Here is a 26,799-nt window from a genome sequence, read left to right on the forward strand (position 1 = left end):
TTTCGTTATTTGTCCTATCTGTTCGATCAACAATGCTGGAGAGAATTTCGCCAAATAAATTATATCGTCTTATCTTTCTTATCTTATTTGATTTGCGCAAATTAAACGCAAACGTTGCTACCCATAAAAATGCTGTATTACTTTTGGGTAATAATTTATTTTTTTCTCGTCTCGAATAATAATTCGAGAGATTATCTTTCTATTTACAGTATATTTGTTTATATTTATTCTTGCAATAAATATAATGTATTTATGTATACTGAATTACCTTTTATATAAATATTTTTTGGTATAAAAATTCTGTATTTACAATGTTTACTTTTTTTATATCAATGAAATCGTATATATTTATAAATACATGTAAGACTTACTACTAGACTGCGGATCTTTATGCATTTATGGCTTCTGAAAATTAAAAAAAAAAATGCTAGAACATATCCTTTGACAGAATTTAGTGAAATTTTGATATATTTCAGATCCCTTTGGGACTATGTACTACCAATGAAAATAATATTTTATTTGGTTCCAGTTTCTTAAAATTTATCTAAAAAAATTGAGAATTGCATAAACATCAGCAGTCTACTTGTGACATAAATAAATATCAATTTTTAATTTACATGTAACTCCAATTCGAATGTAGCCGATGACGGAGGATTTGAAATGCGCTCCTACTTAAATAAAATTAGCCAAACGCCTCATTTGGATCAGTTGGCAAAGGAAAGCTTATTGTTTAACAATGCGTACACATCGGTTAGCAGCTGTTCTCCTAGGTATAATTTCTTTTGTTTTCTCTTAGGTTTTGCAGTGATACCTCATCGTTTTAGTACATATAAATTATTTTTAAATTTCAGTCGGTCATCTCTGCTAACTGGTTTACCGAGTCATCAAAATGGAATGTATGGTCTTCATCATGGAATTCATCATTTTAATTCGTTTGATGATGTTCAAAGTTTGCCAAAATTATTAAAAAGAAGTAGCATACGAACAGGTATATATATTTAAAATAAATAGTAGTTGAACTAATTTTATGGGATAATATTATATGTAGTTTTAAATTTTTATAAGTCATAAATGCATAAAGATCCGCAGTCTAATGATGATAAATGTTGTTATTATTCCAACAATTATACTATAAACAGATCGTTTTTAATTTAGACTTTCTTCCGCCCGAAGAAACCAAAAAAAGATATAATTAGAGTACTTATTAATAACAAATCTGAAAACTTCTAAATTGTATTTAACATATTTTTTTAGGTATTATTGGTAAGAAGCATGTTGGTCCAGAGAACGTATACCCGTTTGATTTTTCGCAAACGGAAGAAAACAATTCGATCCTTCAAGTTGGCCGTAATATCACCAAAATCAAGCTTTTAGTCCGGGAGTTTCTGTCTTATAATAAAACACAGTATGCAATCAAACTATGAGTTTCTTTTTTAGAGAAATACTATAAATATTTTTCAATTTTTAGGCCTTTCTTTCTATATGTTGCATTTCACGATCCTCATCGATGCGGCCATACTCACCCAGAATATGGAAATTTCTGTGAAAAATTTGGAAACGGCGATGTCGGTATGGGTAGTATTCCTGATTGGAACCCGATATATTACCAATGGGATCAAGTGAAAGTTCCTTACTTTGTTCAAAATACAGAAGCTGCGAGGCGAGATATCGCTGCTCAGTATACAACGATAACTCGTTTAGATCAAGGTATGAATAGAAAATAACATTTCATAAACTATATTAATTTAAGGCAAATGTAATTTCATTTCATCAATATTTATTAATAACATTGTGTGAATAACTTTTATCATCATTTATCAACAGTATAAAGTATATAGATCAGGGCTTGAATGAAACTGTAAACTTTTAAATGATTTCTTTTCTGTTTTAAGTTAACTTTGTACATTTGTAACACTTTGATTCTGTTATAAAAGTTCAATTTCAACAATTATTTTATACTTGATTAATAAAAGTTTCAAAGAAATATTTATTTCCTAACAGATGTGTGTGTTTTAAAGTAAAGTATAAAAGTTTAAACTATTTTTCACTTACTTAACATACTTGGCATTATTCAAGGAATTGAAAACGAGTTAAATATACATAGATGAGTAAGCAAGTCGTGATTTTCATGTAATTATTTTATTCTACTGTTACGTGCTCTTACGTAAACTTATGTATTTACATAGTATACGTTCAGTGTTCAGCATTTAGTTTTCGAATTTAGCATCGTAAAGATATGTTTGCTTTTTGTCCCATTATATTCACAAAGTACTTACACAACTTTTTCAAAGCAGAATAACTGTTACTGTCCAACTGGAACTTTTTCCCATTTCCCAGAAAAAGTAAAAATTTTCTATTTATACATACATACATATATGGAGTAAAAGTTTCAGTGGATTTACACAACTGTTTTCTTAGAACAGAAAAGTTAAAAGTGAAAAAATAACTGTTATACCAGAACCAATTGCAAATTTTAACAGTTTCCTTCAAGCCCTGTTATAGATATTACTTTAAAAGATTTGAAATCTTCAAGGTGTGGGTTTAGTTCTAAAGGAACTCGAAGATGCTGGTTTCAAAAATAATACATTAGTTATGTACACATCGGACAATGGTATACCATTTCCAAATGGTCGAACAAATCTACACGATCCAGGTATTATCAAACATACTTCGTACAAGGTATGAATATCATAAACTCTTTTCTCCGAAGCTGTGGTAGTTATCGACTTAATTTTCTTCTTAATTAAATGGGACGGAAGAGCTGATTATTTGGTGTGCAAAAGTTTATCTTAAACCTGGACCCTTCAACTTCGTTTTATGCAATGTCATATTCATTTTTTTCTGTTCGCATAGCTCTTGTCAAACCGAATAACTTTTACTCAAAGTGTTTTCTGTTATTATTAGTAGATGTAAATTGATTAAATAGTAGAAGCATTAGAAGAATTTGAAACTATTGTTACATTATATTGTTTTCAACCTATTAAACATATTTTGAAAGAAAATAACTTTTAATTCACTCCGCTTTGTTAACGATGCAGATAGAAAATGTTTATTTTGCATAAAGATCCACTGTCTAGTTATTGTCCATAGTTTGAATTAATGCTATTCTACTAAAAAAAGAGAAACGGAGTTTCTTTTTCCCCCTGGCAGCCATTGTTAGACAATTTCTGAATATGCCAAAATATTAATCTCCTCGCTACATTTAGTCTAAAAAAAGAATTAAGCTGATAACCGCCATTATGTCAGGATAAACAGTTTGTAACAGCACACATTGTACATATTGGAGAAGAAAAGAAGTTTCGGTAGATTTGAAAATAGTTGTTATACAATACAGATAATGAACTTTCAGGTTTGGCAGAACCTATGATGATTAGATCACCAATCCCTGAACACAGAAAAAATGTTGTAACGTACAGTTTAACATCGTTATTGGATATTGTACCAACGTTATTAGATTGGTTTAACATACCCTATGCGAATCAATCTTCAACTGACACAAACGGAAATTCCTCTCTAGAATTAACGGGAAAATCACTCCTTCCGCTTCTCGATCAAGGTAATTCGAAAATGATAGATCGTTCCATCTTTGTCGTTCGGGTATTCCTAACATTTCTTTATTGTGTATTTGTACATGTAGAGCCGGTTGAAAACGACACTGCTGTTTTTGCTAGTCAAACACATCATGAGATTACTATGTATTACCCCATGCGAGCTATCAGAACTAAGAGATACAAGCTAATACATAATATTAATTACAAAATGCCATTTCCTGTTGACCAGGATCTCTTTGTATCACCGAGCTTTCAGGTAATCTGAAAAAAGGAAAGAAAATGAAATTATGAATGCTAAACAGATATTCCATATTTTCAATTAAAACGAAGAGTAATACAGTCGAACCTTGATAACTCGAATCTCAGAAGGGAAGAACTAAAATCATCAAGTTACAGAGGTTTCAACTTACAGGGGGTTTTGTACGAGTGTTAGTAATCTGCTGATTGTAATATATAGTTTTAAAGAAAGAAAGGTTCTATGTTTTGGAGACGAGTTAATTATCATATGCATATAGTAAATATAATCTACTAGGCTCTTACACGTTACTATTACATATTAAAAACATCTGTGATTTCACTCCGTGTCAATGAATTGAACAGATTGTTGAACAATGGTATTTTCAACGATAACTAAAGTAGAGAATACATTTTCTTCGATATTGTAGCATCTTTCTATGAAACTTTGTAAAACATTTACTCCTGATTTATAGAGGTTTTTAAAATGCAGTGGAAGGTAATGAACAAAATTTTCGTCTTATAGAGGTTCTACTGTATTTGCACAGCGTGTCAGAAGCTATAGGAACACTGTGTCCATAAATTGTATTTCTATTTGTTTTATTTTGAAAGGATCTTCTAAATAGAACTAGAGGCAATCAACCGCTTAAGTGGTACAAAACTTTGAAGAGTTATTACGAAAGACCAGAATGGGAGCTGTACGACCTTAAGTATGATCCAGAGGAACGAAATAATATTGTTTCTAAACAATCTATCAAGGTAAGTGTAAGCGGAGTCTTGTTATTTTTATCCATTAAATTGAAATAAGATTAAAAAGTTTAAAAATAGTAAAAGTAACGATTACAAAACTTAAATATACATATTTCAGAACACATTGACACATCTACAAGACAGATTATTCAAATGGCAAAAAGTAACAAAAGATCCATGGCTTTGCGCACCAAGCGGAGTTTTAATTCAAGACGAAGATAAAAACCCTCAGTGTATGTCACTTGAAAATTCTCTCTAGAAGTGGCCAGAGATTATAAACAAATTTAACTTGTTGAAAATAATGAAGTTAAATACATATCATTTTTATATGTATACAATTTGCGATACAAACATTTTCCAATATTCATATCAGTTTCATGGAACTTTCTATATAGAGGGTGGTCCACGCAATTGTTTCAAGTCTGTTATTATTGCATTTACGAAAAAATGCCAAAGGAGAAAGATAAATGGTTCGAACAGCACTACATCTGTAGGCCTTTAAATGTTTTTTAGATGCAGCAGTGCATGTGCAATTAACAATTGCATCATTTGTTTAAATAGGAATGCATATTCTTTTTTACACAGATCGATTCTTCTGTTCATTCTACGTAAAAAATGATTAGGGTACCATGGCAAAAAATTATTAGATCTCGAGATATTTTCAAAAAATGTCTTTATTGAAGAAGATGCTCAAACGCTTCTCGATTACATTCTAAACGTTTCTTATAACGTTTTTTTATTGTTATGGAAACTTTTTGTGTAATTACAGAAAAAGAATTTGTGGGTATGTCAGAATTTATTTTGGTAACCGATTATTAGAATTGAAGCATTTATGTATGATTTTGATACTCGGAAATAATAATTTATTGTCAAAACATAATATGTATACGGGTAAATACACTAGGTAAGGATATGGTTTTCCTAATTGTATAATTACTACGGCACGGATCTCTTTGCATTTATGACTTCTGAAAATTTTAAAAAAAAGAGTAGAATATAAAATTCGACAGAATTTAGTAGAATTTGTATTTATTTCAAATCTGCAAAGGCTACTACCACTGGAAATAAGATTCTATTCTATCGTACTTTCTTAAAATTTGTCTATAAAAATTGAAAATTGCATAAATATCCGCAGTTTAATAATTACTAAACAAACGAAGAGAGTACGCTAAAATCTCTTTTATCAGAAGATCTTTATTATTCTATTAAAAAATCTAAATTATAGCCACATTCTTTTATAATTTGGATTGTTATCAACAGAAAAACTAAGTGTCAAGATTTATCTCTTCTCTTATTTCGTTTGTATAGTAATTAATATAAATACAAACGAAGAGTATGCTAAACAGTATGCTTTTATCAAAAGATCATTATTATTTTTAATACAATGGAAAATCTAAATTGAAGCCACGTTCTTTTAATTTGGATTGTTATTAAAAAGAAACAGCCAAGTATACAAATACTTTTCGAAACTCTATATGTTCTATGTTTCTCTATAAAGAATTTTCATGCACGACAGTCGAGGCGTTTGAAAATAGAAACATTTAAGTAAAATTGAACCATTTTGTTTGACAATTAAATGGACTTACCAGAGCACTTTATAGTGGAAGAACTATACGCGGTATAGAAATGTTTTTCGTATCCCGGTGTTTCGAAAGAATCTCGTTTAGTTGATGAATGTAAGTCGAGGATTTATTTGCAGACTTTTCAACCGCTTTCAACTCTGTCGAGATTTCATTCATCTGAAGTTACACGTGTATTGATTAATATTTCATCAACGAGTATGAACACGAAACTAACTTTATAAGTAAATAAATACAGTTTTTGCTAAATAGATGGTGGCTTACATATTCTTTGTATCCTACGTATCTGTTGTACTTTTGATTGTTATTGTATATTTGTTTCACTTGTATCATAAAGACAAGGCAAAGTAGAAGACCACCGAGTAGTACAAGTAAATTCGTATTCTGAAAACTACGTAAAACGAGCATCACTCGCATGGAGGTTATGTTTATACAGCTGGAAAACTCCGTTTACCGAAAAATCGGTCGTAAAAAGTCTATCAAAAAATATTGTACATTTACATGTGTAAATAGAAAATGTTAGGAACCTAATGTATTGTTAGTTTCACGAATCACAGCGTTACACGACTACCCTCGTCGAATAATTATCTCCCGGCTAAAAGAATTAGTTTTGTACGTTTAAAATGTCCATTAGGTTAGGTCGAAGAATCAAAGTGAATGCTATCTTTAATAGATGCCGCTACTGTATCGTTTTGTGGCGATCAGAGATTCTTCTAGAAAAAAAATCGAGAAAAACTTTGTTCGCCTATCATAAAAAGATGGTCAATTTAGGTGATTTTGCATTTGAGTGATTAAATTATTATTCATACTGTTTGTCAATTGTAATTCATGAATTTGTTCTTTCTGTTACCAGAGAGGAAATGAGAGTGCTCACGCACGGGGTTTGCCCGTGCCGCTTTTGTTTACAGCATCTACATCATCTTTAGCATGGAACAGAACCTACATCATCTTTAGCAGGAAACAGAACCCACTTTATTGTTATTATCGATATGTATTGGGGTGTTTTGGTAGTCAGAAACGCTAAATAACCCTTATTAGGGTCTTTGCCCACTAGACGCCTCCTCTGCCTACCTGCGCCATCGCTCCGTCCCCGTTTTGGGTTTCTTCTGTGTATTTCAATGGGACTGCGCCTACTATACCTGCGCCTGCAGGTATATGGCGCCATTGCAGGTATAGCAGGCGCAATCCCATTGAAATACACAGAAGAAACCCAAAACGGGGACGGAGCGATGGCGCAGGTAGGCAGAGGAGGCGTCTAGTGGGCAAAGACCTTAAAAGATCAATCGAGACCGCGATCGCCCTGAAAAGTCCTATTTTTACGTTTTACGAGGCGTAATTTGCATTATTTGGCAGCGCAATTTGTGTTACTCAGAAGCATACAACTATTTTCATAAAGCTGCGACAGCTATACATATTGCCAAACATTACAAATTATGCTTCGTAAACGTAAAAATAGGACTTCTGAGGGCGGACGCAGCCTTTGACTACTGAAAAAGCCTATCTTTGCATTATTAAGAAATGATAAGGCACATCCCGGACCCTTGCAATCCTTGAAAAACGAGTCCAAATTCCAAACAAACTAATGCTCTACTTGAGGAACTTCAAGGTCCTGAATAGTTCGCTCTGAATATAACGTTCAATATTGCATGTAGTCTGAATATTGTCTGTAGTAAAGTATTTGTCATTTTCTGTTCACGAAATTGATAATGTTTTGTATTGTGTAATATTGTGCATGTCTTAACAAATTATTTCATAGTACAAAAATGGATAATAAAGAAAATAAAGCAAAGCTCTTAAGCTGTATGGTAAAAGGTAAATATCACGTAACTATTCAATTTAGGTGGTAACTATAACCATCTTTGTATTTATCATTGTAGGTATTTACTAGGTTCCGTTACCATTATTTAATTATACACAGGGTGTTCCCTCTGTAACACGACGCAACACACAAAACACAATTTTTCACCCACTTGCAGCCATCCGACAAACAAAAGTTTACAACTCGAGTTGCAGAGTACGGAGTACACAATAGATATCAGTAAAAAAATTTCGAAAACAGTTCGTTTTCATGGCGGAATCGAGGTCACCTTGGGTTTTAAAAATAGGAACATATACATATTATTGTTTTTACCATAGGGTTATTCCATGCCAAATCGATCAGTTTTTGCAGGCACCATCGTCGATTTTGTTCTAAATGAAATATGCTGTAGTCCATGTGAAATTAGGGGGGGTTTAAGTCATCATTTTTGCCGGTTTCGAATTTTTTTAGAAATGGCAGGCCTTCAAAGTTTTCAATTTTTGCCCGTTTCGGCCAAGACGTGCCTCACTTACGAATTTTTATCTCAGGAACTAGTTGTCCGATTGAGCTACATTTTTTTTGTTTTATTCGGAAAGGATTGGGCTATTGGAAAATAATTTTTTCAACCTCGAAAATCAACTTTATCGAAGCTATGAGGCCGGCCTGGCTGACTGGGATGTTAGTAATTAATGTACTCTATGCAACGAGAGGTATCACAGTAACAAAAAATCAAGAATACTTTCCATTTGAAAAAATGTTTAGGGCCTCCTTTCTCCCCCAAAAAATGTAATACATACTCAAATATTAGCTCTCCTTAACTATTTAATTTAAAAAGATATCAATCTAATATCTTCATTAGATTCTGAGAAAACAGCTTGTAACACTTTATCTGGTACACCCTGTATACATATATAATATACATGTATAGTATATATACACACACGCACATTGTATATTTAGTTACATCAATAATTTAAGTAGTATTATTGCTTATTTAAACTTACTCAAGCCAATAAAACTCTGTTTAATGTAATCGATATTTTGAATTTTTCTAATCATGTGTTGTAGGTCCTGGTCCAGTGTACGAGTTACGGACTTTAGTCGGATATGATGGCCATTGCTTATCCCGTAATAGAGGTCCGGCATACAGTATGCGATACCGTACACAATTAGTTGTACCAAGTGTAGGTCCTGGACCACGGTATAATGTTGCGAAACTAACAAATTATGGATTGGATAATTCACCTGCGTATACAATAGCCGGTAGAGAAGTGTTTAGAGGTAAATATGCTGTTAATAATTCGAGACTTCCGATCGAGTAAATAATGTCTGCCTATCCCACACAATTATTTTCAGTAAGAGATTCAGGACCAGGACCAGGAGCTCACCATCCAGAATTATGTCCACCAATGAATCACAGCATTAGACCTCCAGGTTATAGTATTAAAGCCCGGGGTGAAACGAAAGTTAGTGGTATAGGGCCTGGTCCAAATGCATACATTTTACCAACGTGTATCGGTCCAAAAATTCCTGATAAAACGGCACGCGGTGCCTTTACTATGTGAGTGAACATATACAAAGTCCCAATCTAACAATAAGCGCGACGGAGGTGACCGTTCTCAGCCAAGAAGCTCGAGCCACGTAATCCGATACCGGGTCGGGTATATCGCGGTGTGAACTATACTACTAATTCAATTACAAAACTTCTTTATTTCTCATTATTTTATTTACGGGACTTTCACCAATTTATTTCTGGCATTTCTCTGATTAAAATCACACTAAAAACGATATAATTTCAACTGTATGTATTTAGTGGTTTAATTGACGGTATGGAGTAACTTTAGGACAGACCTGGCCAACACGCGGCCCGCCACGTCAAATTGTGCGGCCCGCCGGGCGATTTTATATTTCTATTATAACTTTTGTTTTTCGTTGTATGTATACAAAAATATTAAATAAATGAAGTGTATATTTGATATCTTTGATATAATTGAGTTACAGTGCAACAAAGAAATGAAACAAATTTTTGCGTCCACATAAAAATTTAATTTTTACAATACTTATATTACCGAGAGATATTTCAGCTTAAGATACTTTGCACAACGAGTTGTAAGTGCTTTTTATATAAATTTACAGAGTTCATTACTTCATTAACTGATGCCAATTTAGAAAATCAGCTAACATAAGATGTGCAACGTCGAACATAAATATAGATTTACAAAAATTAAGTGAAAGAAAGGATAAACAAATATCTCATTAATTAAAACTCGAGAGTTAATTATATTGAATCATGGTATAACAATAAAGTTTTATTCATTTTGAATTGTATTACATTTTTTAAAAGCATGTATACCTAAAGTGCGGCCCACAGTAACGTTACACGTTATAAAAGTGGCCCGTGGAGCCATTTTGATTGGCCAGGCCTGCTTTAGGATATAGAGTAGGATAGCGAGTGAAAAAGAAAGAGAGATACAGCGACCGCGACGTTCGGCAAAAATTCAAAACTTAATGTTTCGTTTAAGATACCGATGCGATGTTAACTTTTTTTATTTTCAACTGTGTTCGTTGTTGTAATAAATTTCAATTACATTTTCTTATCACAGGGGTAGCTTCCATAAAGGCAGATATGACTATGTTAGTCCTGGTCCAGCAGCGTATGGAACAACAGGAGTAGACATTGTGAAACGGAGATCACCAGCTTTTAGTTTGAAGCCGAGAACTGAATTTACTGAAATGAGTTTGAGCCCAGGACCACAGTATTACCCACTATTTAGGAAACAAGCCCCCATGTATTCCTTTGGTATCAGACACAGTGAATGTGCTGGAGTGCCGATCACAAGTTTGGACGAAGATTAATGCATGTATAAAAACTCCAAAAAAAAGGATAATTGGAAAATTAGAAAAATGTATTATATGTATTGAAACATTATTTCATGTGTTTTTAGAGTGATTTTATATGTATATGTAAGTTTTGTGAAGTGTTTGTAATATATACTTAAAAATTTGTATGTCCTATTTTATATATATACAGAATATAAATTTGTAAACTGTATTGACCAAATGTTTAGAAACTATTTGTCTCCATTCTATGTACATAAACGTGACCAACAGTATCCAGCATGTACTACTCGAATATCCCTGATTTTCTTCATTGAAAATGAAGCATCTTTATGATTGTAAAATATCCTTTCCAAAGGTTGTTTAAAATATGTATCTTTTGATAATGTTTGATTTCGTTAGTAATTATTTATAAATTTTAAACATTGCACTTTTGCTCGGAATAGCAAAGAAGTGCGGCGCACAGTGGGCAATTTGGTCGAAACTCGATTCAAAATCAGAGAACTTTCGGTAGAAATGAGATACAACGATGAAATATTTTTTAATTGAAACTGAAACTCTGCAGAATATGGGAGAAATAGGGAGATTATAGTACGAACGTTTGTTAACCTTGAAAAAATTCGTTCCTTCAAGCCAGCGGATTATCGATTCATTTCACCGAGAAAATGATTTCATTAGTTTTGTCCACAAAAATCTATTGTTTGCAAATTCCTGAGGTCGTAGACAAATTTTGAGACCAGATTTGAAATCAGCGTGAACAAATCTACGGGAAATTATGTATAGCATGTGAAAAAAAATATTGTCCGCGTGTGGTATTGGAAAAACCACAGTTTTCTTGAAATTGTGCGAGGTCAACGAATTTTTTCAAGGTTACAAAACGTTCGCACCATAATCTCCCTATTTCTCCCATATTCTGCAAAGTTTCAGCTTCAATTTAAAAAAAATTCATCGTTGTATCTCATTGATTGAACGATAGAAAGAAATTATTTTAAAAGTACTCGTTTCGAAATTTCATCGACGCCGGTTGTTCGCCGGTTGTCGTAAAACTGTTTGATTTTTCTGAAATATCTCTATTAGCTTATAATAATAGCAAGTTAGCTCGTTGAGAAACATTTTAGAAAAAGATAAAAAGATTTTAGCTGCGATTTTGGCTTAGGTTGCCAATCATTGTACCGTTTATCCTAACTGTTTCGCGCGCGACCCCGACTGACAACAATGCACCATCAGATTCTTTTGAAGTGTGGGACACTCGGGTCCCTACATTTTTATTCAGTTTACTTTTACTGGTGTCCAAGATGTTTTTTTATTACTATTTCAGTCAGGCCCAAGGTTCGTCTCTTTTGTAAACACGAGCTCCTTGGCCAAGACTGCTTACTAATATTGTTCTCGAGGTTTAAATGGGGTTATTTAGTCGTTTACAGTCTGCTGGTATTATCTCGGGACCAGCCGTATAGACAAAGGACATTAATAGCGGTGCGCACGACTCGCCCCTACCTGAAACAGGGGTGCACGGCGGCCTTTACCAGCTCATTGTCACGCCAATTTTTCACTTGGGTCCCTACATTCTTACTCATGTACTAATGCTGTTCCAGGTGTGTTTTTATTACTATTGCAGTCAGACCGACACGGCGGCTACCTGCACAGCGCCGCTAGGCCGTTTTGGGTTTCTTCTGTGTATTTCAATGGGGATGCGGATACTAGGCCGTACCGACGACCCGCCGCATCCCCATTGTAATACACAGCGGCGCGGTGCAGGTAGCCGCCGTGTCGGTATAAGGTCGTTGCCTACTAGACGCCTCCTCTGCCTACCTGCACCATCGCTCCGTCCCCGTTTTGGGTTTCTTCTGTCTATTTCATTGGGACTGCTCCTACTATACCTGCCATGGCGCAGCAATAGCGCAGCCCCAGCGGGCCTACTCGTCGCCCCGGAAAAAGTGCACCCACCATACTGTAGCGCGGATTGTTCAGTAAAACTAACTAGTTCATTAAAAATATTAATTTGCATATGTTCTAGTTACAAATAATCATTATCGATGATAATCTGACTTGGACCTTATCGATGATAACACTGTCCAACAGCCAAAAAGTATTTCGATTCCCACTATGCGATTCTTGTAGAGTTTGCCGCGCTGATTCCGAATCTGGTTTTCATTTTTTTCCTATACGTCCAGTTTTTGAGAAAATGGAGTTTAAAAAAAAGACATATTTTTCAACTTTAAACAAATATTGCGATGTTATTATAAAAGATATTGAATTGTTCTTTACAGCAAAAGATTCTGTAGACTTTCCCGAATACAATGATATCCAATATTAATACATTACGATTGTTTAAACATGTTTAAACATGTTTAAACAATGATTAAAGACGGAGATGCACCACTTTTGCACCAATTTTTGCGGGTATTTTCGAATTTATCTCAAAAAATAAGGGTCCAGCGAAAAATTGAACTATACCACGCGAAAGAGCAGACTTTTATCTTGAGAAACCCCCCTGTGAAGTTTGCATGGTCGACGTTTTTTTCGAACCAGAAAGCAAAATATCTTCGCGCAACATGAGTTTCCGCCAGTGGCGCTCTGGACGGGATACGGCGCAGCGACGGGATACGGAGCGGCGAACGACGGTTCTGGTGGTGAGCGCCACTGGTGACAACTCATGTCGGGCGAAGATATTTTGCTTTCTGGTTCGAAAAAAACGTCGACCATGCAAACTTTACAGGGGGGTTTCTCAAGATAAAAGTTTGCTCTTTCGCGTGGTATAGTTCAATTTTTCGCTGGACCCTTATTTTTTGAGATAAATTCGAAAATATCCGCAAAAATTGGTGCAAAAGTGGTGCATCTCCGTCTTTAATCATTGTTTAAACATGTTTAAACAATCGTAATGTATTAATATTGGATATCACTGTATTCGGGAAAGTCTACAGAATCTTTTTCTGTAAAGAACAATTCAATATCTTTTATAATAACATCGCAATATTTGTTTAAAGTTGAAAAATATGTTCTTTTTTTAAACTCCATTTTCTCAAAAACTGGACGTATAGGAAAAAAATTAAAACCAGATTCGGAATCAGCACGGAAAACTCTACAAGAATCGCATAGTGGGAATCGAAATACTTTTAAAAAGTTGAAATTTGTTGGACAGTGTAATTTGACTTTGACCTAATCTGACTCTCGCATGATCAGTAGCACAAATAAATTTCTGTCCTCGACAATGCGATTACTAATACTAATAGCCAAAAATTATTTCCATCATCGATAACGGTTCCTTATGACCACAAAGAATTGTTGGCGTTTATAATGGATATTTATCAGTCAAAGATAGTCTATCATCGATAATAATTATTTGTAAGTAGAACATATGTAAATTAATATTTTAAAACAACTGCATTTTCCGAATAATTTCTGTGAAATTCAACGATTACTGCCTTCCTTGCGATATAATAATATGAACTTTTTACAAATGATTTTTTTTTATTAAATTAAAAATAACTATTGTTTATGGTGTCTGGATAACAATTATCGCAAAATTGGCAGTATATTTTAAGTTATGTGAATACAATTTCTTTTATAAGTATTTAAAATTTGAAAATTAGTACAACTAAAATCGTCATTGACTGACAAATATACGAAATCGACGAACCAATTCTAGTGTTTGCGATCTTCATTTTAGTCGTTTTTACGAATCGTTAAGATCGTCTCTCGCATACCGTACGAACAGCACATCCAGCAACCGGCAAAACATTCTCCTCGAGAATGTCCCTTCTGTTGATGGAAAATTGCGGGTAAAATATAAGATACGGAAAACGCGGGAATTTATTACACAACCCAATAGTTACAAATAATCATTATCGATGATAGACATTATCTTTGACTGGTAAACAACCATTATAAATGACAACAATTCTTTTTGGTCATAAGGAACCGTTATCGATGATGGAAATAATTTTTGGCTATTAGTAGTAGTAACCATTGTCGAGGACAGAAATTTTATTGGGCTACTAATTATGCGAGAGTCAGAATAGATCCAAGTCAAAATCATGTTTGTGGATATATCCGAAATAGCACGTTGATGTGGAAAACAAAAGAAAGGACTCGCGCGAGCTTCGAAAATTTTCTTTTCGTCCCTCTAATGAAATCGTAGTCGTTACAGTAAAATAAGAAGCGATTGTGTAGGCAGTGCTAAGTGCTAATGTTCGCCACTCGAAAGTAACTGCGCCCAAACCCCGGTAATCCGCAATAACCAAATCACTTCAGCGCGTCTTTAGAATACATTAACTATCGCCAGAAAACTCCGAAAAAGTCCACGATGTCACCGAGTCATAAAGCAATAAAAACTCGACCGTACGCCCCAACATTATTACTATTGTCGGACTCGGACCCGGACCGTCTACCTGCGTATAGTGAACTGGTGCCCTACCGTCGAACCTACAGAGGTGTCTTGGCAAAATATCTCCGCTCGACACGAGTTGCCGCCGCGCAGTGGTGTTCACCACTAGAACGGTCTGGATTAGCTCGTTCGACGGGTTACGGCGCGGCGAACGACCGCGCTAGTGGTGAGCGCCACTGTTCTGGCGCGGTGCTGGCGCGGTGCTGGAGTCGTCTAGTAGGCGGAAAAACTACCAGCGCAGCGTCAATTTGCGGACGGAGCGATGGTGCAGGTAGGCAGAGGAGGCGTCTAGTGGGCAAAGACCCATAGTCTGCAAGGACCTTAAACGGTACAATGATCGGCAACCTAAGCCAAAATCGCAGCAAAAATCTTTTTATCTTTTTCTAAAATGTTTCTCAACGAGCTAACTTGCTATTATTATAAGCTAATAGAGATATTTCAGAAAAATCAAACAGTTTTACGACAACCGGCGAACAACCGGCGTCGATGAAATTTCGAAACGAGTACTTTTAAAATAATTTCTTTCTATCGTTCAATCAATGAGATACAACGATGAATTTTTTTTAAAACTGAAGCTGAAACTTTGCAGAATATGGGAGAAATAGGGAGATTATGGTGCGAACGTTTTGTAACCTTGAAAAAATTGGTTGAACTCGCACAATTGCAAGAAACCTGTGGTTTTTCCAATACCACACGCGGACAAAATTTTTTTTTCACATGCTATACATAATTTACCGTAGATTTGTTCACGCTGATTTCAAATCTGGTCACAAAATTTGTCTACGACCTCAGGAATTTGCAAACAATCGATTTTTGTGGACAAAACTAATGAAATCATTTTCTCGGTGAAATGAATCGATAATCCACTGGCTTGAAGGAACGAATTTTTTCAAGGTTAACAAACGTTCGTACCATAATCTCCCTATTTCTTCCATATTCTGCAGAGTTTGAGTTTCAATTAAAAACAAATTCATCGTTGTATCTCATTTCTATCGAGTTCTCTGATTTTGAATCGAGTTTCGACCAAATTGCCCACTGTGCGCCGCACTGATAATTCACTGTCCAACAAATTTCAACTTTTTAAAAGTATTTCGATTCCCACTATGCGATTCTTGTAGAGTTTGCCGCGCTGATTCCGAATCTGGTTTTAATTTTTTTCCTATACGTCCAGTTTTTGAGAAAATGGAGTTTAAAAAAAAGACATATTTTTCAACTTTAAACAAATATTGCGATGTTATTATAAAAGATATTGAATCGTTCTTTATAGCAAAAGATTCTGTAGACTTTCCCGAATACAGTGATATCCAATATTAATACATTATGATTGTTTAAACATGTTTAAACAATGATTAAAGACGGAGATGCACCACTTTTGCACCAAATTTTGCGGATATTTTCGAATTTATCTCAAAAAATAAGGGTCCAGCGAAAAATTGAACTATACCACGCGAAAGAGCAGACTTTTATCTTGAGAAACCCCCCTGTGAAGTTTGCATGGTCGACGTTTTTTCGAACCAGAAAGCAAAATATCTTCGCCCGACATGAGTTGCCGTCAGTGGTGCTCTTCCACTAGCGCAGTCGTTCGACGGGATACGGCGATGCAGTCGCTTTAAGCGCGCAATTATGTCAGCTTATTTAAATGTTATATTTATTATTGTTATTTATTATTTTTTACTCTATATTCCCATTCTATTAATATATTTATTCTTTATTTATTATTTTATAGTAAAAATAGGAATTTACAAGATAGAAAACATACCTAAAATTTCGTTCTTTTTGACTGACGTTTGTGAGATGTTTCCGCTTCTTGCATTAAATTCCAACAATAGTCTGCAAGCATAGTCTGCTCAGGCTGATAGTTCTGCTCTGACTGACAATAATTCTGTTTCAATCCACAATTTGCGTCGACAAAACAAAACATTTGAAAACAAAATTTCAAAAGATTTGAAGATCGATGCGCGTAAACAATTACAATGTAACTTATGCACGGTCGAAAAGAATTCGTCAAACTCAACGCAGTCAAAATATCAGAGATAAAAGACTGACTTATTTCCTGCAAAATATAAATTAAAATTAAATACACATATAATATACATATAAATATTCAACACAGTTCTGTCAGACTTCCAGAGGCTGCATACTTGAATTGAGCGCGTGGCGCGCGTCCGAGCGCCGACAAGATAACGCACCGCGGATATCTTAAGACAATAATATGTATCTTGAAAAAGGACTCTAAGGAGGAAATCATTTTTGTCACATTACATAGAGAAAGGTTCACTGAAAAGATCCTTACTTGTTAAAAACTGGTATCTCCTGGGACCTGAAAGATGGCGCATGTCAAAGATACAAATTTTCAACGATTATTTTCATTTTGCTCAGTATTGTTTTTAAATATGTTTTATATCATAATTGTCAATGAAAAGTATGATTTGTTATAAATAAAGTGTGCATTTTGATGTAGAAAAAAATTCAGGGCAAGAAGTTGATATTATGTAGGGAAAATCGATATTCCTAAACCGTCTAACTTCATGCGTGTATGACAACTAGAACTGCTATTGTATTTCATTAATTTCATCATTTTCGTGGTTGGTGAACATTTAGAAATCGATATCAATTGAAAAAATATCAAAATTAGATAGTTGATTTTTTCGCAAAATGTCGCGTGCTTCTTCAATCGAGCCCACTGTGCGCCGCGCCGCGCCAGTAAGAGTTCCCCCACCACACACCGCACCTCCCACCACTGCAACTCTGTGCAACCCCCACCACCGCAACTCTGTGCAACCCCCACCACCGCGACCACGAGGAACGGAGGAACGTAGCAGTGGCGACATCGTCGGATCGTCATTCTGATCTCGACAGTCGAAAAGTAAGGTACTATTCGAACCTCTCTTCCTTCCAATCCAGAATATCTGGCCCATAGTTTTTTTTGTTTATTTTTCACTGTTTCATCATTACTGTAAAGTCGCGATAATTTTTGTTTATTTTTCCATTTCTTCTTGTGCCTACACATTCCACTTTCATGCTGTCATTCTCTACGTTTGGCTTTCTTTTGAACTCTCGTCGCGATCATAAGAAAGTAATATCGGTGTGAGATAGTTGTCCGCGCAGAACACAGGCTCTTTGACAAGAATCGCGACTTTACTGTACTTTTTATTGCTACTTGGTCAGATGTTTTGAGTATTTATTGAGTGTGTGTTGATGTTTTGATTAATTTGTTTTTTTTCACAATGTAGATGGACTCATTCTCGGTAGCGAACGCCTTGCGACGAGCGACGACGGGCTTGGAGGCAGGCCAAGAGGATCACCGCGCAATTACGGCCCGGGCGATAGCCGTTGAGGCAGTCGCAGTGAGGGCCTGCAGGATATTAGAGGACCTCGAAGCACGCAACGCAATCACGACGGCGGCCTTGGAGGCAGCCCAAAAGAAGCGCCGCGAAGCTATGGCCCGGGCGACGGCCCTTGAGGAAGTCGTAGAGAGGGCCCGCAGGAGATTCGAGTACATCGAAGCGCGCAACGCAATCATAATGGCGGGTTTGAAGGCACTCGAAGAGAGTTACTGCGCAATTTTGGTCCAGATGACGGCCCTTGAGGCAGTCTCAGAGAGGGCCTACAGCATCCGAGCGGGCAACGAAATCGCGACGGCAGCCCCGGCAGCGGCCGTCCAAACCATCGCGCATCGTGGCGAGATACCCGGCATCGGCCCCAGCAATCCCGACAACGTACGAGTGTCCACCAATGGAAAGTTGGTACCCCGTAGTGTCTCCACCCGCCCCTTTAACAGGCCCAACGCCCGCAAGAAAGTGGGAATTGGTATGAGTGAGTAACAGAGATAATTATTAATACTACAACCGTTTCATTTCACCGGAATCACATATGTATAGCATCGGACAAAAGTGTAGGGTGCTCAGAAAAACGATAACTTTGTTAATATTGTACTATACGATTTGAACTTTTTTGGGAAGCTAAAGCAATTGGTTGAATACAGGATGTGAAACATTTTTTTCCGAAACAGCAATTGCTCGGAATTGTAGAAAAAAATATCCTAAAAGCTGCATTTTCAACATTTTTATGTGGGCCTATGTTGAAAGTTTAAAAAATACGTTTTGTCGATCTGTGTCAATTGTAGGCACTGTTAATCTTTCATCGAAATCTGTTGATTCGGGAATAAACTTAATAAATTTTCATAATTATAATCATCATGATTAAAATTAATAAATTTTCATAATTTGTCTCTACACGCATTATCAGAATTGTCATCTTGATAACAATTTATTGTTGAAGCAATTGTTTAAAGCAGCCAATTTTCACAATGTATAGATATTTGTTTTCATATTCATTGTTTACATTATCATTTCCGTAATAATGTCTGTTCAAACAATTGCTTCAACAATAAATTGTTATCAAGATGATAATTTAAATAATGCATGTAGAGACATATTATAAAAATTTATTTATTTAGAAACTAGAGGGGAGTTGTTGCTCGCTCGCTTTACGAGCTCGCGAGAGGGTTAGTGGTACGCATTTTATTTTAACAGACGTCGAGAATGTAAATTTCTATTGAAATATTGATTAAAAGCTACGACGTTCGTTCTTTTGTTGTATTGAAATATGATTCTAAAAGCACTTTTAGTTTTTCCCGAATTTTCATGTTTCCCGGCAACTTTTCCAAGTTGTTTTTAAATCTAAAAACCTGATTCGGACTACAACGAATATTAAAAAAAAAAATTAGCCAAATCGGTCCAGCCGTTCTCCCGTGATGTGACCAACGAACAGCTTTTCATTTTTATTATATAGATTGTTCACAAATTATAAGTAACTACTTATCAGAACAGTTTTCAATCTCCGGTCCCAACTAGGTCTCCTATGTTATTTTTATTATGATTAATTTTTTTTTTTATTTGTTGCAGAACATAATATTGGCCGATGCGAAGAAGAAATACTTCCTCGAGCTGCTACGACACGAGACAGCAACCGGCGAAGACCGCGGATGGGAACTCGAAGGTTACGGCCGAAGAAGACGAGGCAACAGTCAGCATAGCCGTACATGTATCATAATTTCTACTTTCAATGATTAAATAAAGATCATATATGTATATATATATATGCATATATATATATAGAATTTTTGTATTTTACTTACCCACACCCCCCTTCCTCGATCTCCTTCCTCCCACACCACCACCACCCCTTTGCGTTCCCCTGCTATTCCTCTGCGCGCGTTTATATGCTATTGTACAAAAGTTTTCCGTTACTTGTGATTATACGACAAAATGTCGGAGGAGAAATTTGCACTGTTCAATAAGGTAAGTATAATGGCAAAATAAAAAAATTTTTTGGAAATCATATTTCGCAAGGCAATCGGTATTTTTAGTTAAAGGAGGCCATGTTCCATAGTTTAGGTCAGGAGTCGGCAAACTTCTTTTGGAAAGGGCCAGAACGTAAAATTTTTAGGCTCGGCAGGCCGTGTAGCAAACTCGAAGAGAAATATTTACGTGGGTAATACTACTAGAGCAACAAAAAAGACAGGTTCGAAATTTTCTTACTAGGAAATGATATTTTTATATAATTCTTAAATTTTACGTTATTTGATTTATTTTTAATGATTATCTGATTATTTTAATGTTAATTTTTTTCATGTAAAGCACAATATTAACCTCGCGGGCCGGAGTTTGCCGATCCCCGGTTTAGGTGAATTTCACAATTTTCAAAATTTTCTATTCAAGTGCGCCGCGTCATCCTTTTATCCGATCGATCTCAAACTTTGCACAATTTTTTTGCTCACCCGAAAGAACAATACTGGATAGTTGTTCCTATAGATTGTATGATCTCGATAAAAATTTTTCTCCAAGTATAGCTTAGGGGCCACCCTAATGTAGATATTGGACAGGAGTAAACGTTGAGTTAATGTTTTTTGCGCTTTCGGTAAATATATTTCGATAAATACCCAAGTAGCCACGTGTAGCCACGTACGTCCCTAAAACGTACGCAGAATGAACGTAGGACGTGAACTGGACCTGAAACGTACGTTTTAGGGACGTACGTGGCTACTTGGGTAGATAACCCAAACATTATAAGTTTTCCAATATTTTTGTATATTTTATTATAAATTCTAGAGAATTCTCGAGAAATATAGAAAAATGTTGAGAAATCAGGAACAAAATAGTCAAGTCTGCTTGCAGAGCCTCCCGGGCAGACATCTTGCTGCCGAATAATGAAAATTACGCCTCGAAAACGGAAAAGTCGGCCATCTTAGGGTGCAACCGCGCTAGAGTGGTCTTTTATCTAGCGATTGTGACTACGTGGGGGTTTCAAATGTGTATTATAGAGAAATGGTTTGGCAGATACCGAACCCTTGCAATTCGCCTAGACACACATAGAGACGCTTGCCCGAGCGGCGAGTGTGTGGCTCGCACTCTCGCTCGCTCGCGTCACGCTTGCTGATGAAACCTGATTTACCGGCAACATTTACTAATGCAGTGACTGCTGTCACCGCCGAGGCGCTGCTGTGTGCTCCTCAACATTCAACTGTAGAAAATGTACCCAGCTCCCCTACTGGACGAAAATGAAAAGAAAAAAAATTGTTGAAGAATTTAAAAAATTGAAGATGTTAATATATGATTTCTCCTCTATTAAAATCATTAAGGGTGCGCGAGACCCACTAGGGACAATTTTTCTGACTTCAGCGACAGATGCGGCAGAATGAAGAAATTCCGGGAAAAGGATAAACAATGCCTTGTCTCTCCTGCAGAGTCAGACAGAGAGGAAACAGTCGCTCGCAGGAGAGACAAAGACAGAGATATAACAAAACAGCTTGATTTTTCGATGAACTCTTTTCCATTTCCTGAAGCGAAGAAGCAATATTTTTGGATGCTCTTTGCGTTGACATGTTATCCGTGTTATTCCAGATCAACGTTGAAAGCCCTTTTTTGGAAAAAATGTTCTGAAAAAATTTTCTTCTATAAAAACGTACGCTATTATTGTTTATAAAATTTTAAGAAACAAATTGCAAAAAAGGGCTCTGAACGTTGATCCGGAATAACGCGGAGATCATTTCAACGCAAACAGCATCCAAAAATATTGCTTCTTCGCTTCAGGAAGTCTGAAAGAGTTCATCTGAACAATTCGTATGCCATCATGGCTGCTTCGCTGTCGCGCTTCCCGACTTTCCGCCGCAGCGCTTTCGTCGTGTCTCCTGCTATTCTTGCACCGACGGTAGATACCCATGGTATAAACCGTGCTCCTGTAGGGCTGCGACGGAGAGGGAGATATGTCGCTCGCAGGAGAGACGAAGACAGAGATATAACCAAGCAGCTTGATTTTTCGATGAACTATTTCCCATTTCCTGAAGCGAAGAAGTAATATTTTTGGATGCTCTTTGCGTTGACATGTTATCCGTGTTATTCCAGATCAACGTTGAAAGCCCTTTTTTGGAAAAAATGTTCTGAAAAAATTGTCTTCTATAAAAACGTACGCTATTATTGTTTAAAAAATTTCAAGAAACAAATTGCAAAAAAGGGCTCTGAACGTTGATCCGGAATAACGCGGAGATCATTTCAACGCAAACAGCATCCAAAAATATTGCTTCTTCGCTTCAGGAAGTCTGAAAGAGTTCATCTGAACAATTCGTATGCCATCATGGCTGCTTCGCTGTCGCGCTTCCCGACTTTCCGCCGCAGCGCTTTCGTCGTGTCTCCTGCTATTCTTGCACCGACGGTAGATACCCATGGTATAAACCGTGCTCCTGTAGGGCTGCAACGGAGAGGGAGATATGTCGCTCGCAGGAGAGACGAAGACAGAGATATAACCAAGCAGCTTGATTTTTCGATGAACTATTTCCCATTTCCTGAAGCGAAGAAGTAATATTTTTGGATGCTCTTTGCGTTGACATGTTCTCCGTGTTATTCCGGATCAACGTTGAAAGCCCTTTTTTGGAAAAAATTTTCTGAAAAAATTTTCTTCTACAAAAACGTACGCTACTATTGTTTATAAAATTTCAAGAAACTGCAAAAAAAAGGATCTGTACGTTGATCCGGAATAACACCGAGATCATTTCAACGCAAAGAGCATCCAAAAATATTGCTTCTTCGCTTCAGGAAATGTGAAAGAGTTCATCGTTATAATACTGAACAATTCGTATTCCAAGATGGCTGGTTCGATACGCGCTTTCCGACGTCCCGCCCGCGCGTCTCGCTCCTCGTAGCGGCCATAGTGCTGCGAGCACTGGTATGGCAGCCACGGGGAGCGAGACGCGCGGGCGGGCATGTGGGGGGATCTCTCGAGAGTGTGCGCTGCTTGTGCGCTTGTGCCAGCTTGTGCCAGCCACAATCTATTTTTAGCACTTGCCATGTTGCCATGTTGCGTTGCTTTACTTTACGGCAAGGAGACTGAAATTCGGCTGTCGAGCCGTCGAGCGTATGAATCGCAATCTGGAGCTGGCCTTCGAGTCCCTGTGCAGCGATTTTTATTTTTTTTTTTTCATTACACAAGTTTATTGGATCTTCTGTCTTCCTATAATAAAAAATACATTCAAAATTATAATTATAATACAATTTCATAAAATATTGAAAAAATTTCTTCCATAAAAGCGTATGCTATTATTGTTTATAAAGTTTCAATAGACAAATTGCAAAAAAGGGCTCTGTACGTTACCCTGCAGAAAGATAGAGAATATTTCAATATCAAAATTATCCAAAAATATTGCTTTTTCGCAATATGTCTTGAGCTGGTTGGCACACGTCGCACAGTGGGTTATTTGGCCTGAAAAAGTGGAAAAAACTATTGTAGCGTTATTTATAGGCTCAAGGTTATAATATTATATAAGCTACAACATTATGAAATCCAAAATACATTTTAGTATTTAAAAAATCAAACTTACCTCAATTTTTTGAAAAAAAAATTTTTTTTAAACTTTTACATATTGAAATTTGTAGACGACTGAATACTGTTCCTCTTTTGTTAGAAACATTTTTTCCTCAGATTATCGAGAACCCATGAAAAACCGTGGCGATAGTAGAATATTTGCACCGAAAAGCTGAAAAGAGTTATTTTTGCACATAAATTATATTGAAATGATGTAAATTATTATTTTATGCAAAATATGCGAATCTCGAAACTTTTTAGTAAATAAATATACATTATAAGAAAATTTTAAATTATTACCATTCCTCAGATAATGTTTTTTCTTCGGTTGAATCTGCTGATGTAGTTTCATCAGTAAATAGGAAAAATAATATTGCAGCCTTATTCTTCAGACGTTTAACTACAACAAACAACAAAAATTTTATGCCATACGCAAAAATTTAGAAATAGAATTTTTTCCACTTTTTCGGGCCAAATACCCCACTGTGCGTCGCACAGCCGGAAAAGCCGGACAGAGCTAATTTAAAATTGGCTCAATCTTCAAATTCGCATAACTTTGCCGAGAATAATCCAAAAGTGATGAAACATCCACGATTATAAAGCGTAAATCTTCTCTACTTTTTGATGCTGTAGGTAATTTTTATAATAATCACTGCTAAAGCGGCAATACACATATAAAATCTGATTTATGAAATATGTTGATATGACAGGTTAACAATATTTTGTATGTATATATAATTACGATACTCACAATTAATTTTTGTTAAAAACGTTTTGCAAAAATGTTCTTGAAGTAACATTTCCCTATCACGATGATTGAATATGCTTGAATGCTTGACGCTCTTCTTCTGTGTAATTTTGTTGATTGAAAAATTGTTCCAGACATTTCCATTTCTGACTAATATTTTTCTCTTTGTGCTCCTGCATTATGTCGAATAATCTTTGTCGGGTGATTAGTTTGATTCCAGATGAGTCCAACCAATTTAATTAGTCTTACGAATAATAAACTTAACACAGCATAATTAACACGCACTAAACATAAACTACACAAAACAATACTTAAACTAAAAAAAAATACACTACACACAATATAATTTACACTAAAAAATTTAACTAAACGTTATACGCATATAAAATCGCCTTTGAATATTTCGCTCTGTAGTCTTCGATCGCACTGTTACAATGAATGCAGTCAAAAGCCAGCGAACGAGGACCAGAGGACTTACAATTAGTCGAAGGCTTATCTGCAGCATAGCCATAACATTTCAAATGGCTATAATCTAAACAGTTCTTTCGACGAGGTTCCGAGAATTCAAGAGGAGGCCCGTCGAACGCGAACGTACAGGCGTGCATGGAGCGCTACAATTCTCAATCACCTTCTAACTAAATTAGCTATAAAACTTCGAGTCAGATCAAGTTAGATTCAATTCTTTTTGCACTTTGTTCGCCAATATATACTGAATAAAATGACATCAAATAGAACACGCGGACTCACACGGAAGTATAACAAAATCCTTGATGAAGTTCTAAAATCATAAGAAAAATTGCTGAATTATTGATTACTTTTAAATATTTATTAAATGCACAAATATACGCAACATAGAAATAAATACTGTTTCAAATATACATATAAATATTAATGCTAAAAATAAATATTTATATTAATATTTACTTATTTTATATTATATTTACATATTTATATCAAATTAACAAATTACATTATTTCAACATAATTTACATGGAAAAATAATTTTCACCAGCTTTTCGGTGAAAGAACTGCAGTGTCACGATTTTCCAAGGTTTTCCGATAATCTGACGATAAAATCTTTCCAACAAAAGTTGAACAGTATTTAAAATTTAAACATCTACAAACACCTATACAATATAAAATTTCAGAAACAATTTTTTTACAAGAATAGCAATACCGCTATGACGGAGAGCGCGGTAGCATACAAATCAACAGCAACAACAACAACAACAACAACCACCACCACCATCACAGAAGAAGCGGCCGCGACCGTAGTACCGAAAGAGACGACCGCGATTCCAAAAGAAAAGCAAAATTTATAATAATTATTATTAGGAATTAATTTTTTTACTTCAATATTATATATACTTATCTCAAAATATTATATTTATTTATGTAAATATATGAATATATGTATATATATTACTATTATGTACAACTTTATTGGTTTCCCTTAGCGTTACACAATCCTTATACATTATACAAGTTCTCCGTCTCCCTCTTCTCGCCGCTCTTAGTCTCTGTATTATTCTGGTGTCCCGTACACAGGCCATTTTTTGCAATTTGTCTCTTGAAAATTTATAAACAATAACAGCGATCGTTTTTATAGAAGAAAATTTTTTTAGTACAATTTTTCCAAAACAAGGGCACTGTACGGAACACCTCAATAATACTCTCCGTATTTCAGCACAAGGAGCATAAAAAAAAATTGCTTCTGCGCTTCAGAAAGTAGTAAGTTCATCGAAAAATCAAGCTGCTTGGTTATATCTCCGTCTTCGTCTCTCCTGCGAGCGATATATCTCCCTCTCCGTCGCAGCCCTGCAGGAGAGACGAGGATCTCTCTATCCTTGTCCTACTTCATTCGTCGTAGGTCAGTTACGCTCGGAGAAAAAGCCCAGGCATGATCACTTCGTAGCTCGATCGGAGGCATTCTCGAGAGATCCCCCCACTTGCCCGCCCGCGCGTCTCGCTCCCCGTGGCTGCCATACCAGTGCTCGCAGCACTATGGCCGCTACGGGGAGCGAGACACGCGGGCGGGACGTCGGAAAGCGCGTAAC

The 26,799-nt window shown here is 35.9% G+C and overlaps 2 protein-coding genes and 1 long non-coding RNA gene across 5 annotated transcripts; 2 read left to right on the top strand and 1 right to left on the bottom strand.

Annotated features, from left to right (window-relative positions):
• The first annotated feature begins 10 nt into the window (after positions 1-10).
• Positions 11-5,458, top strand: Sgsh (N-sulfoglucosamine sulfohydrolase). Of its 2 annotated transcripts, XM_076432349.1 has the most exons (10): positions 11-147; positions 641-770; positions 852-988; positions 1,255-1,405; positions 1,469-1,707; positions 2,534-2,653; positions 3,350-3,556; positions 3,638-3,807; positions 4,398-4,544; positions 4,654-5,458. In XM_076432349.1, exons 1-10 carry the CDS (start codon positions 33-35, stop codon positions 4,792-4,794), a joined length of 1,557 nt encoding a protein of 518 aa, XP_076288464.1. In that variant the 5' UTR covers positions 11-32; the 3' UTR covers positions 4,795-5,458. The 2 variants fall into 2 exon arrangements, with proteins under 2 accessions (XP_076288464.1, XP_076288463.1); XM_076432348.1 differs by having other exon boundaries at positions 3,350-3,807.
• Positions 5,459-7,384: 1,926 nt separating this feature from the next.
• Positions 7,385-11,011, top strand: LOC143212978 (ciliary microtubule associated protein 1A). 2 transcript variants are annotated; one of them, XM_076432357.1, is made up of 4 exons: positions 7,385-7,927; positions 8,982-9,194; positions 9,270-9,474; positions 10,517-11,011. In XM_076432357.1, the coding sequence occupies exons 1-4, from the start codon at positions 7,879-7,881 to the stop codon at positions 10,767-10,769; spliced, it is 720 nt and encodes a 239-aa protein (XP_076288472.1). In that variant the 5' UTR covers positions 7,385-7,878; the 3' UTR covers positions 10,770-11,011. The 2 variants fall into 2 exon arrangements, with proteins under 2 accessions (XP_076288472.1, XP_076288473.1); XM_076432358.1 differs by having other exon boundaries at positions 7,385-7,721; positions 10,517-11,004.
• A 12,582-nt stretch (positions 11,012-23,593) lies between these two features.
• On the bottom strand, positions 23,594-26,712 carry LOC143212982 (uncharacterized). The gene is made up of 5 exons (XR_013009838.1): positions 24,746-26,712; positions 24,295-24,394; positions 24,011-24,166; positions 23,785-23,892; positions 23,594-23,643 (listed from the first exon to the last, which is right to left on the bottom strand). It is a non-coding gene; the product is annotated as an uncharacterized LOC143212982 (long non-coding RNA).
• Between the last annotated feature and the right edge of the window lie 87 nt (positions 26,713-26,799).

Source organism: Lasioglossum baleicum, chromosome 10 (genome assembly GCF_051020765.1).
Source record: "Lasioglossum baleicum chromosome 10, iyLasBale1, whole genome shotgun sequence".
Lineage (NCBI taxonomy): Eukaryota > Metazoa > Arthropoda > Insecta > Hymenoptera > Halictidae > Lasioglossum > Lasioglossum baleicum.

Coding starts and splice junctions, on each gene's coding strand:
- Sgsh (XM_076432348.1), top strand. CDS start 33: ATGCTGGAGAGAATTTCGCCAAATAAATTATATCGTCTTATCTTTCTT. Junction 989..1,254: donor AAGAAGTAGCATACGAACAG/GTATATATATTT, acceptor ATATTTTTTTAG/GTATTATTGGTAAGAAGCAT. Junction 1,406..1,468: donor CTGTCTTATAATAAAACACA/GTATGCAATCAA, acceptor TTCAATTTTTAG/GCCTTTCTTTCTATATGTTG.
- LOC143212978 (XM_076432357.1), top strand. CDS start 7,879: ATGGATAATAAAGAAAATAAAGCAAAGCTCTTAAGCTGTATGGTAAAA. Junction 7,928..8,981: donor CTTAAGCTGTATGGTAAAAG/GTAAATATCACG, acceptor CATGTGTTGTAG/GTCCTGGTCCAGTGTACGAG. Junction 9,475..10,516: donor GCACGCGGTGCCTTTACTAT/GTGAGTGAACAT, acceptor TTCTTATCACAG/GGGTAGCTTCCATAAAGGCA.